We start from the raw sequence: 13,808 nt of genomic DNA, 5'->3' as shown, positions 1-13,808 counted from the left end.
ACATTGTTAAAAAGAATGCTGAGATTAAAGATGGCATTAGATATGGATAACATTTTCTAGGAATTATGCATCTTCAGTACCTAAAACATAAAGAATCTCATAAAAATAGGGTATAAGCATATACTGCAGAAGAATTGATTATTTTAGACTCTGATTTTTATTTTTAAAACTAAAATGATAGGAAATATAGAAAAACTAGTTTCAAATAAAGACTTGCATAATGCTGTAAAATAGTAAAAGGAAAGTTTGAAAGTTTCTCACTGTTTGTAAATTTTTTTCAGAACCTTTAAAATATGCCTGATTATCTGAGATGTTGAAAAACTCAAGTGGAAAAGACTATCACTTGCTGAATGCAAAAAACTTAATACATTTATAACAAATTGTGAAAAGAAGTGGATTCTCAAAGTGACACAAAATAATCATTTGTCCACTCGCTGCTCCAGTGATGTCTCAGTGTCAGCGTTGTGTCCAGTTTAAGTGTGACTGAACTGGAGTTGTTAGCTCAGAGAAAAGATTATAAGGTCAAACAGAGGCCATAGCATGGAAACAGTCTGCAGTGTTGCAAAGATTCCTACAAAAATGAACACAATGATCTTGTTTCCATGTCTGTATTGAAAGGCCCAGAGGAAGAGGTATAAAATGGAGGGAGGAAGATTGGCTAGAGATGTTTGGCTAAAGTGCAAGAGGAAAGGTCTTTGATATCAGCAAGAAAATTCCAGAATTTTCCCAATATATATTTATATTTTTACTTTACATTCCATTAAAACCAATCTGCCAGTGAAGGCTACTCCATTGTCTGTGAAGACAGATGAGCACATCTGGAGAGTAGCTGTCCCTATTCTGTCAGATGAGTTAACATAGGGAGAATAGATTGCCCTGTGGATCTATTTCTCCTTTTTCACTCAGTGATCCCAGATGATCTCTTTGGATTAGATGGCTTATCCACGTAAGGCTAGGTGAATAAATTCCTCCTTAGTTTACAAAGTAGATAATAGCATTTTCCATAACTTATTTCCATGTAACTGTGTTCACAGCTGTCCTTTCATTTTTCTCTACAGACTGCAACAATAATAGAACACAAATGTTCAGGTTCAATTTATTAAATTTCGCCAGAGTTTTTCCAATAGATAAAACCTCAGCCTAGTGCTCTGGATAGATTCTCATGCACGTGCAGGGTGCACTTGGGCCAGTAAAGTGTTGCTTGGTGCACTCTGCAGAAGCTCAGAATAACTGTAAATTGCAATAGCTGAGGCTCTGGAGGAGTTACTGACAGCTCCACAAACTGAAAACCCAAAGAAGGCTTAGGGTGTTCCCTTTGCAGAACTTCCATCCTGATCACTGAGTTCACATTTTCACTGGATTCAGCTAAATCACACCTCTCAGTGGTGAGTTATCCCTAAGACACCTACAAATATGACAAAGACATTTACATTAGTTCTCATCAAGCTTCAGCTTTAAAAGAAAAAGAAAAACAAAGGAGAAGAATATCTCTCCTACAACATTCCTATAAAATAGTCTTCACCTAGCCTCCTTTCTTTCTTTCTGAACATATGAAAGTCAACTATGCTAATCCCCAGCATCTAACAACTCACAATTTTAATCCCAATCACAAAAAATTAAGAAAAAATATTTACCTTTAAATGTCATTATTATTATATGAAGAAAGTTTGATTAAAAAAATCAAATGCTAATAATTTTGACGCTGTGTAAGGGACTCATATCAGTTCTCTTAAGCATTTTCAGCCCTCTATTTGTGCAGTGCACATTAACACAGAATGAATCACTGCTTAGAGAAATGTTATGATAATGTTCTCATCTTAAGGATCTGCATCCTGTTACTGGAAACAATTGTGTCAACATTGAAGTTGTTTTATATTTTGTACCTGTGATAGAGCCAAAGTACTTCAAAAAGGATTGCATTTGCCCCTTAACACAACCACAGAAAAAAAAAAAAAGTCTTCTATAAAGCTTTTGTGGTGTATTTCTCAAACTATTATCTTCCAAGACATACTTGTTAGTTTTATGTTGTCTCAGCCAAGACTTTTATGTCAAGTGGTGGTAAGAATCTATAGAGAAATATCAAAGTATTTTCTTTCAGTTCCTGATAATAACATTTCCCATCTACTGATAAGTGCTATTATCTTAATTCCCAATGATAACAGTTTCTTAAATTCACCAACCAGTATGCAAGAATATGATTTTAAAAATCAAGAAATACTGTTCTGCCTGAAAAATATGGTAGAGAGTTCTGCTTTTTCTTTTTGCCCTTCTTTTCCTAGTAGTTGTCCAAAGAGGATTATGGGTTTGATCTTGCATTTAGCAATTCATAACAGCCTGATTTAGTTGAGCTTTCAAACAACAACATTCTATGTCTTGCCTATAATCCAAGAGGCAAAGGGCCAAGTGCATCTGTGGTGTGACTGCTAGAAACATCAGAATAATGCAAAGCACTACTTTAACAATTCTCACAACAAAATATATATAAAATAATATTCTTTTTTATTCAAATTAGGTGCCTTTAAAACAAATTTTAGCTCAAATAGTGTCTTAGGATGCTCCACATTAAAACTTAGTATGCAGTATACTATAACAATGCAACTAATTTGTGATTGCCATTCATTTAAATTTTTTAAACTTTGATTAATCAGGATTTCTGCTCATTTTGTGGGCTATGTCCTTTCACGTTTCCTGTAGTTTCATATCACATTACCAAGGAAGTCTGACATTCCACTTAAATTTGAAAATATCAGCAGCTGATTCAAACACAAAGGAATCCAGTCAAATATGAACCAACATTTCTTTCTTCAACAGAAACAACCACTAACTAAAAATATTTCTTCACTCAACTTTTAAAAAATCCTCAAAAAGGTGAGGGTGGTGCCTTTTTCTGTTCCTTAACATGAATTTGAACAGGAAAGAGAAGAGCTCAGTCAGTGCTCAAGGAAATGGGAACTGAAACATCTGCTCTAGTAGGATGCAGCATTGGACAAGTGCTCCATAATCGCATTTGGGATTTCCACAGTCTCCCTGATGGTGTTCCCCAATTTCATAAAAGATTTTAAATATTTACTTAAGAAAAAAGGTACCTCACAGAGAAAGACATTTGCCTTGGAGCTACAAGAACTCACCTTTCTCTTCCCTTACTACATTTTCAAATGAGGTTTCTGTACAATCTTCTCAGACAAGAATCATTGACTGAGACTGCTCAAACTATAGAGCACCTAGAGGAAAAGATTTCTAACAATACCCTCTCTTGGAGCCGTTCCAGTCCATGTCAAATAATCTCAATAATCAGAGATAAAGAAAATTGACATTCTGCAGCATTTTTGTAAGAAAACTCACCAGCAAGTTGCAGTGCCTGTATTCTAGAACCTGCTTAACTTTAATGTTAATTACATTTATAGAAAACAGAACCAGTAAGACAGAGAACTGTGAGCAATGGAGGCCACAGTATGCAATATCACAGAAAGATGATTTCTTGATTAACAAGAGAAACAGGTTTGAATAGGCAAAGGTGTCTGTATTTTGATCTTTCTCTCCAATTATTCTGGAATCACCGGGCTGTTAGAAAACTTACAGCAAAATAGCTCCTTTTTTCCCTTCTGGCCTCTTTTCCCACACCAAAAAAGGGTTTTGGGCTCCCAAACACCACATCACTCAGTTCTGAGACCTGATTATGTTCAGTATATCAAATTAAAACTTACATCTTGCGGAATACAATTGGTCTGATACTGAGCTGTATGAGAGTACAGAAATTCAGCATAAATTTTATTTCAGGTTATTTAGAATTTAAACACCTAAGCAAGTCACATTTTACACTTTCACATCTTAGTCTCATCACAAAAAGTATTTGGTTTTGCATTATCTATTTAATAGCAAAAAACCTAATACAGCAAATACAATACCATCTCTGTCATAATCAAAATAGCATACAGGGTGTCATAGGGCCCAAAGATCACCTTTGTTCATTATAATGAGATCAAAATATTAATTGTGTTATCTACAGCAAAATTTTACAAGGAGATTAGCTGAATTCATCTGCTTCATTGGTAATCCCTTTCTCCTTCCTCTACCACTCCAATTTTTTTCTAAAAGATGTACATTTTAGGTTGCAAAGTGATGGTCTTACAGAGCTCAACTGGAACATACTGGCTGCCTTCCCTAGAAAAATCTCTACTTCTATGGACTTGTTACAGACTCTACAAATCTTTTATTAAATAGCAGTTATGATGTATTCAGCATGTCAGCTTACAGGATTTCCAAATTTCACTGTAGTCTTTGCAAAAGTGAGTACTTTCTTAAAGAAACCCATCTTGAAACCTCCTGATAATGCAAGAAGGCTTATTCCTTTTGGTTCTTTCTAATTTTGCATCCCACTTTATTATACAGAACAAAACCATCAAAACTTAACATCAGGTTTTCCAAATGGGAAGATAAATACATATAAATTAAATATTTATGTTTAAATTGAGATTCTTAATAAAAATTTGGTGCTTTGTGATTGAGTTTTTTTTCCCTTTTCTATTTGTTTAGACTTGCAGAACTTGAGAATTTTACTATTTATTTGCTTTATTGAGTTAAACAGCAGTTTAAGTTTGTTTGAGTTTCAGCTGTGTGGGGACCTTTCATAACTTCCAGTTTTGAAAAGAATAGTTAACACTCATGTAAAAGCATCACTATTCTTTGTTTCCAAGATGTCAGAGATAAGCTAAATCTATGGGAAAACAAATCAAGAAAATTAAGGTACCTGAATTTCTTAGACTAGCAGATGCTGTCAGAGAACTGCAGGAATCAACTGCAGTCTTCCAAATGGAGAATGAAATACAAAATAACATGGCATGAAGAGAAATATTTAAAAGAGGGAAATTGTCCACGTGCTGTGCATGAAGCAAGGAGAAGCTGAGGGTTCAAAAAATGTTCCAGTGAAGAAAAATGGTCATATAAAGTGACATAATTATTTCAGAAATATAAAACATTTCTTTAGTGTCAACTGGCATATCAGATCTGTTTAATATTTTGTATCATGTTTGTAATGAAATTAAGTCACTTGACCTTGAGCAAGGTCTATTAGAGATTGACTTATTTGTGTTATAATTGATAACTAAGTCAGAATGCTAAAATGAGATTAGCTATTAATTTAATTTTCCAAACAGACATCACTGCAAGATAAAGTAAACTGGATTTTCCCAATGAGCTAAAGAAAAAAATAAGAGAGGAATATCATGTGATTTAAAACTTGGGTGCAGGGGGTGGGAAATCAGAAATCTATCATCATATGAAAGACCTTTAATTTTAAAAAAAAGGGAAAAAAAGGGAAAAAAGAAAAAATCTCCAATTTTAAACACACCTGAAATGAATGTAGGAAAGCACAGTTCAGCACAATTAACATATCAAGCATTTCATCAGGGGAACCATACTTGACAAAAAATGTATGGTAACTTATATTCATAAGTTTCTGAATGAGAAAAAAATGTGTAAAGCAAAAATCTGCAAAACAATTATCACACTGTCAGATATATCAAAGCTGAATGCTTATCTCAGTATAAACACTGACAATTTAATACAAATATTAAAAACAAATTATGTTTATATGCATAAAATAGCATTTGGCAAAACTTGTGTAACCAGCAAAAATCAGTGAGCAGGGTTTGGAAAAAAGGAACAGTTCTCACCTCATATATATATATATATATATGGGTTATATATGGGTTGAGACCAGCATGTCTATTAAATATGGTAGAAGGGATATTTTTAATTATATTCTATAAAGTATTTTCAAGACAATGATGATGGCTTAAATATACTGGCTTCATCAAGAAAAAAAGAAAAAACAAACAAACCCAATCTTCACCAGATGGTGAAAGTAGATGTTACAAAATGCTTTTGGATACAACATGCTTAAGTTAAGAGTGTGGTGACAGAAATAAAAGAAAGGATGTTAAAGATGAATGTTGATACTAAGATCATTAATAGGCTCATCACAGTATTGTTATCTGTGTGAACAGTTAGAAAGTACTTTTTCAGTAAATACATTGAAGGCAATTTTGTCTCTTAAGTCATAAAAGTCACTCTGACAAAAAAAATAATACTCAACACTTTTAACTTACTTTCATCTAGTTTAACTTTTCCTTCTGCTTGTTTCAGTATCTGAAATATCCAGATTCCTGGATAGAATGCAAAAAGTGAACACCTTTTCCAAATGACTTCTCATTTGGGGAGAAAAAGAAAAAATAAAGGAAGAAAGGCATACCAACGTAATGAGAAACTGGAACAATCTAAGTTGTGCCCAAGAAAACAACTTTGTAGATTGGATAGGCTTAAAATGCCAGATTAAGTTTAATGCAGTTATTTATGTAAGACAATAATTTGGCGTAAAAGAAGTTTACCAACCATACCCATAAAATCTGCAGTCAGCTGTGTAGATGGAAAGTCACCAAAATAAAACCAGCTGTCCAAGGAGGCATCTCTAGCTTGTCAAAACTAAACAGTTTCTCAGAAGTACCTGGAGGATGATGTGAATGTTTTAACTTCTGAAATTTATATTTTTGGCACAAGAGCCTCATGGGGAAAAAACATATAATTTTTAGAAAGTAGTTTGAAATATATATAACTATCCATACAATATCTATATATATAATAGATAATGATTCCAGTATTTCTACGTTGGCTCTCAGTCTAGTTGTTGAGCAGATTCAGGAAATGCTAAAAGATATTTCTTTTTGGCTTTACATTACCACTCACACCACACACCCACACACCCTTATTAGCAACTGCAAAGACTGCCATGAAACTGGGAACCCAACTTCATGTTTATGCTAAGTCCTGCCTTTGGAACCCACTCCTATAGTCAGCATGAAAACTCAAGGAGCTAAGGACAATGCTAACAACAGATAATATATTCTAAAATTGGATGGTAGCTGCGAATGGACAGCTCTTTTCCTTCCAAGAAAAGGTTATCTGCTCAGCAGGATGCTGGGACCCACTGGCAGAAACAAATGTGCTGCAGTTTGTACTCTGACTTACTGTATCTAACCTCTGGCTAAATTGCTGAGAGGATTTCCCCTTGTAAGATCTGTCTTCTTATGCATTGTGCACAAGTATTAAATCCCCCCATTTTCCATTGCACTCAACAGTCTTTACAAGCACTCGGTGTCCCCTTCAAGGCACCAGGCATGTTGTGCCCTTCCTCTGAGCTGGTGTCCCAGCCAAGCGGAATTCCGGGCGTGCAGCAAGGGGTAAGGACAAAAGCACAAGCAGGCAGGGCAGGAATTGGGCAAAACAAAGAATGACAGATGGCTGAGGGCAGCAAAACAGCCCATGAGAGGAGTGATGAGAGCCTTGCTGCATCTTGTATACATAAAAATAGTGCCGCTGGCCAAGGCAGCGAGTCACAGGAAAATCTGGAGCTGAGGGGGGACAGAGGGAGCAGCCAGTCCCCAGCTGGGCCAGCAGCACTGAGGACTGCCAGGCACGGCTGGGCTCATCAGACAGCACATGGGTGGAGGCCCACAAGCCACTGAAAACTACAGCTAGATTTTGCCAACACGTTTGACTAATCTAGAGCGCGTTCCCAGCTCTGCTTCGCCACAGTGCTGCCTTGCATGAAAGTACTAACCACTTTCAGAACAGCTCTACAACCCTCTGAGGGCACTGCCCCAAAAACCTACAGGAAAAGATGGGGTAACAGTGAGGATGTCCTCACCCATCCCTTCCCAGTTCGTCTCAGTTCTTCCCAGTTCTTCTCAGTTCTTCCCAGCTCTTCCCAGTTCTTTTTAGCTGCCACACTTTCCCCACAGCAAGGTTCAAATTTTGTTTGTATTAGGGCAGTTGTCCTACTATCCTTGCTTCCCAAGTAAGCATGGAGATCAATCCTTTCTCACCTCCATGATCAATTCTCACCTCTGTGCTACCTTTCAGTCTCCACCATTCCACCCCACCTCTATGCCAATGGGGACAAAGTGAAATTCCAACACTCATCCATTACAAGTAATTGTAAAACAGTCAAGACAATGCTTTTTTCTCCACATCACGCTTTTATTCAAAAAGAGGCCCAGTTATCCTGATTTCAAACCTCCTTGGAAAAGTTTGAAATGCTTAAGTGGCAAACTAATGTCCAGCATAAAGATCCAAAAGGGAGATATTCTGCTCTCTGAGGGAGACTGCACATTTCCCTTCCAGCCCTGGCCTCAGCTGAAGTATTACAATAATGACAGATGAGCTCCTCCAATAAGAGGCTTTCCTTTCCTTGACTTCAGTGGTCAATTTTCCAGAGTTTTACGCAACATTTTAATCTCATGTCTTTCAACTCTATATTCTCCTGCTATGTTGCTTATGAAAATGGCATTAATAGAAACAGAAAATCTGTTAAGCAGGGTAAGAGCTGTATTACATGTGAGAGCAAAACAAGCAGCCCCTGGCACTGAGCACCAAAAGGATTCCATTAAACAGAAGGAATACACTCTTCCAACTGGCACAGTATCATTTCACTTTGTTGACAGTATATAGTATAATGATTATCTACAGCTGGGATGGGAAAGTATAAATCACATTAATTTTTTAAAATATACTTAGCTATGCAGGCCACAGGAATACACAACATTCAAAAATCGATTACGGTTATGGGAATTGATTTTATTTTTCTTTAAGTGATAATTATATATAGGAACCAAGAGCAACTCCCACATCTTCATTAGCAACTTCTTCAGATCATCCAAACTACAGAATTTGCTTTAAATAAATTTGAATAAACATACTTGGCTGACAGTCCTCTCACAGAAAAATGTATCTTTAATTTAAAGAAATCGTTAACATTCACTCTTTTGCAACATGCCAATCTACTTGTTGTTTTGATTAAACAGTAATTTTTAATTTCACTAGATGAACATTACTAAAGAGATACTTCCCAAGAATACTGAATAATATTTGAACAAGAAAGAAAACTTTGATAAAGTTATTAGCTATAGATTAATTTCTTTGTGCAAGTGACAGAGACTTACAGGATATCAATAATGACTAGGCAAGCAGTCTATAGGAACCATGCACATTTATCGTCCATCAATCACTGTCTTATCTTTTACATATTAAAAAGAAACTCAAAAAGTGATAACGTAGACAGCTTGCTGACATTTAAATTTCTTGTGTTCTCTTCACTCTCCTTTTTCTTTACCCCTTAATATAACCCAACTGTATTAGTCAGCAACTTCTCTTACACAGGACATTGTCTTTGCACTGAACTTAGGGCATGGGATTACAACCCAGAATATTCATTCACAGAAGAAAGTATATTCATCATTAAGTATATTTGAAATCAGATTTGACAGAACAGCACTAGGAGTATGGATGTGCACTAGCAAAAGACTTGTAATGTTTTAATTCTGTTTTCATCATTTAGCTTGTTTTTCATATCTGAAAATAATTATATGTAGGTAAATCCTAATCATTCTTTAAAACATCCCAGTTAAAAGAATTCATCCCAAACTAAGACAGTATATATGTTTCCAAAGCACTAATTTTCAGAAATGATCCAGAAATTCGTATTTTCAGAAAGAAGTAGCACAACTTTCCCTTGCCTGCAGTGTAAATATACAGACACTTTTGTTGAAGATCATGTATTTTTTAAAATAAGGTAAGCAAAATGGTAGCATGTGATAAGAGACATCTTTCTTGCCAATAAGGCAAACAACAGGATTAACTAATATTAAGGAGGGTGGGGGAGGAAAATTAAGAAAGGTAGCATTATCAAGAAAATGTCACCATGAGAGCTGGTCAGAAAACAAGTCCTACTCTGAAAAACTCTGAAGTTTTGGAAATCTAAGTTTTCCCCTCATCAAGGTGAACCATTCACTCCTAAACCGGAGAGTCCATTGGTGGAGGCACAACCCTATTCATCAGCCCAGTACTGATACAGGCAGTACAGAAGGTGTGTCTCAGTTTCCCTCTCAAAATACTGGATAGATCCAACATACATTGAAGTTCACAAACTGAAGACCAGCACTTAGAGCCTACAGTCAGGGACAACAAGGACTTTCTTTCACTCAAGAAAAGCACCCTGACTTACCATGACAGCAAAGCATGACCTAGCTTCTTATGAGCTTCGCTATAGACTAGTTGTGTACCTTTGGCCCATGGAATAAAGTTTGTGTGAGTGTGTCTGCAGTGTTTATTTTGCTTTTTTTTCTAACTAGCCCATCAGTTGATAAACTTCTGTCACCAGTGAGGGTTTCTCAACAGCAGGTTACCACAAGCTATTGGCAATGTCTCCTGCTGCATATTTATTTGTCATTTAATTTGAGGGAAACAAACCAAAGAAAGTTTCTCTTTAACAGGAATGATTTTTGTGAAAAGTTTCAATGCATTGGCATTTTTCAGTAAAAGAAACACAAAACATTTTCTCAGAAAATTCCTAACCAGCTCTAGTCATCACTTTTCAGAGAAGCTTCATATTCAAAAAAATGGAATTCCAATGTACATGGAAAAGGAGTTCAGAAAAGTATAGTATCATAGCGTCTGTATCTCTGTGTCACCTGCTAAAGAATGCCTGTGAAAACAATATTCTCAGTGAGCAGACTGAGCACAGAAGCTGCAATGAGATTGTTCAGCATCCTACAGAACCACACTCTTGCTTGCAGGGGGAAAACAACAGGTTTTACTACACGTGATGCTGCCAGTCTGTTTTTGACTTGCCCACTCAGATCACAAAATATTCCACTTTGAAATCCCATTTCAAAATATTTATTTTTTTAACTACAAAACACAGTTATATATTGGAAGTCATCAATGTTCCTTGCCATACTCTGCCTGATGCCCTCAGATATTGCCCCAGAACCCAGCTGCCACCATTCCCTGCCCTTGCTTTGCCCACTCCTGGCAGATTCTTTCCCTGAATTGTGCCTGTCCTTTGTTTCTGTCTGTGCAAAGGTCTGACCCTAACAATGTTGCCGGAAGGAAGGAAAGGTTTGTAGAAACCTTTATAAACTTTTTTCCTTAAACGTCTTCCCAGAGGGCCAATAGAAAGCATAGAGTTGGCTCTTCAGATAACCAGTCCAGGGGGGACACTTCAGGAAAGAAATTCAGCTAAAGAGCATCCAGCACTTGATTACTTATTGTTCGTTCCTTGCCCCCCCTCCATCTCCCGGATTTCAGCGGGAACGTCTAATGAAATTACAAGTATTTCAGTCTGGAAATAGCATGTTCACGCTGCTGAACTTCAGCAAGGACATTCCCGTTCACCAATACACCGTCCCGTGCTTTGGGGTATTCCTTGTCAACTTATTTAACATTTATTCTACCACTGGAAAATAAGGATACACGGTCGCGTCCTGATAAGGGCCGGGAGCACCTCTGGGCGATGATGAGATTTCCTTCCCCTCTCTCCCGGTCTGCAGGTCCGAGCGAGCCCGGAGCGGGCGGTGCGAGCGGCGGCGGCTCCGCGGCCAGGACGGGAGCGCGACCCGCGGGGCTGCGCGCCCGGAGCGCGGCTCGTCCTGCCCGGCTCGGGGGCACTGCTGGCCCCGGACCCGCGGGGGAGGCGCTGCCAGCCCCACCTGCGACCTGCGACCTGCGGGCTGCGGGCTCGGACCTACGGCTCGGACCTGCGGGCTCGGACCTGCGGGCTCGGACCTGCGACCCCGCGCCCTCCCTCCCTGCGCGGCGGAGCGGGGCAGCGGGGACGTGCTGCGGCTGCGGGGCGGACGGGGGTCGCTAGCGCAGGGATAGAAGGACTGACCTGCCGCGGGGATGGCGGTGGGCAGCAGCAGCAGCTGGTGGAGCAGCAGGGCTGGCAGGAGGTGAGTGGCCCGCATGGTGCTGGCGGCCCCCCCGGCGGCCGGCGGGGAGGAGAAGGGGAGATGGCTCCTCGGAGGGACCCCGTGCACCGCCGGTCACTAGAGGAGGCAGAGTGAGCCGAGCTTTTTATTGCGATGATCTAAGTTTGTTGTGTGATTAACTGGAAAGATCTGGGTCCCAACTCCCTCTTACGGTAAGAAACTGTTTAACAACATCCCCTCTCTGCCTCTTCTTCTCCTCCCCTCCTCAGGAGCTGCCTCCCTTCCCTCCCACCCCTCAACCAGCCCAGGGAGAGGTGTTCCACCGCCTCGTCCCTGCCTCCCTTCCTCCTTCCCCGCCTCTCTCTCTCCATCCCTCAGAGGCTCGGAGGAGCAGCCGGACGGGATCGGGTCTCTCAACTCTTACCCCGAGGCTGGTGGCTTGTGCTGCACGGATCTCACAGCCCCCATTGCAGTCCCACCTGCAGCCAGAACAGACCTCTCCTTCCCTGCAGACATGTCCCTTCACAATGTCCCACCTTCTGCACCTGCCCCCGGCAGCACCATCCCTAGGCACACCTCCATCCATAGCCATTTCACTGGGATTCTCCCACCCCGTGGACAATTTCACAGTAAGGAGACACCTTTCCTCTGACCTGCCCATGGCTGCCCCCAGCCACCAGCCTGGCCTTTCCATCACCCTCTTTGGCCATCTGACAGATGCCACTTCCCCAAAATTGTGGCAGCTCTGGGGAATTTAAAGGTCAAGTATCAGCTGCTGGCGTCACTCCATGGAGACAAGCTTCAGTCCAAAGCGATGCCTGACCTTCCTTCTGTTGCAGGCAAAGTCATTGCAATTCTTCTCTTGCACTTCATTTTAACCTCATGGAAGCAATGACATTGGGTTTTGTTTAAAGTCATGAGACCGGCCTTCATGACACGCAAGTGTTCAAAAATAAACACTTAAGGAAAAGTTTTTCTGTAATTTAAACTGTTCCTTTCTCCCATGCATCCACCTACCATCTACAGCAGGAATGTGTGACAACAGCGGAAACTGTTTCCCTCCATTTTCCACAAATAAACCAGAGACCTACATGTGGCCCCATGCCATGTGAGTCAGAAAAATATGTCTCCTTCTCAGCCTAGACTCCTCTGCCCATATTGATGATTAGCACCTTTGAGTGAAACACTTATTCTTAAAAACAAAAAGGCTGTTTCCCAATCCACACATAACTTTTAATCAAGTATTTCCAACATATATGAGTGGGATTTTTTACCCAGTTTGTGCCTGATGGCAAAAAAAGTTAAAATTTCCATTTGGGAATTACTGCCTTACTAAATGAAAGTAAGGTGACAAAAGCAAGTTGAGAGACAGTCTGTTAGGAAAATATTTTGAACATTTGGTATTACAGGAAAAACACATTTATGTGAAAAAAAAAATAAAACCACCTTTCTGTTGCAGAATGAGCATTATTTCTAAGGGGTTTAGTTGATTTTTTTTTTGCTGTTCTTGTTTTCTCCCAAGAGTAAAAGTTAATTTTCAGGAATTTCTTGGAGATGTACAACCTGAGAAACAGAGAACATGGATTCCACTGGCCAGCAACAACCTTTTGTGGAATCCTTGTCCACTGCAACTCATAAAACATGGATTTCTCAGGTTTTCTTTTCTGTTTTTCTCCCTGCCAAAGATAGACATAAGTATAAACAAAAAGCAACAAAAATAATCATATCACCATTCTGAGCCCAAAATAGCCACATTCTGTTAACCAGATGTATTTGACTTGCTGTCCATTCATGTGCTGAGTGACCTTTTTTGCAGAGGACAGAATCATCTGCCATTAAAGTCAAGTAGAATTTTTTATCATTGACTTCCCTGAGGGGAATACTTGGCCTGTATTCAGATTCCTCCTAAATTTTAGGTAGATTGCTGTTGTGTCTCTTGAGGACTAAGGTGCTCCTTAATGGAGGAAATATTTTGCTATATGGATTGCTATTATTAATACATAATCTTGTGGATTATTCATGATGTGTCTCAGTTCTGTAGGA

The 13,808-nt window shown here is 39.2% G+C and overlaps 1 protein-coding gene across 1 annotated transcript in view; it reads right to left on the bottom strand.

Annotated features, from left to right (window-relative positions):
• Positions 1-11,957, bottom strand: part of HGF (hepatocyte growth factor) — a 55,153-nt gene extending 43,196 nt beyond the window's left edge. The window contains exon 1 of the mRNA XM_033059285.1: positions 11,726-11,957. Coding sequence (XP_032915176.1) covers positions 11,726-11,801 — 76 coding nt within the window. The 5' untranslated portion in view covers positions 11,802-11,957. The remainder of the gene's footprint in view (positions 1-11,725) is intronic.
• Positions 11,958-13,808: the final 1,851 nt, after the last annotated feature.

The sequence above is a fragment of the Catharus ustulatus genome, chromosome 4, assembly GCF_009819885.2.
Source record: "Catharus ustulatus isolate bCatUst1 chromosome 4, bCatUst1.pri.v2, whole genome shotgun sequence".
NCBI lineage: Eukaryota > Metazoa > Chordata > Aves > Passeriformes > Turdidae > Catharus > Catharus ustulatus.
Note: the sequence above shows the minus strand (reverse complement) of the source record. Positions and strands in the feature narration are given on the sequence as shown.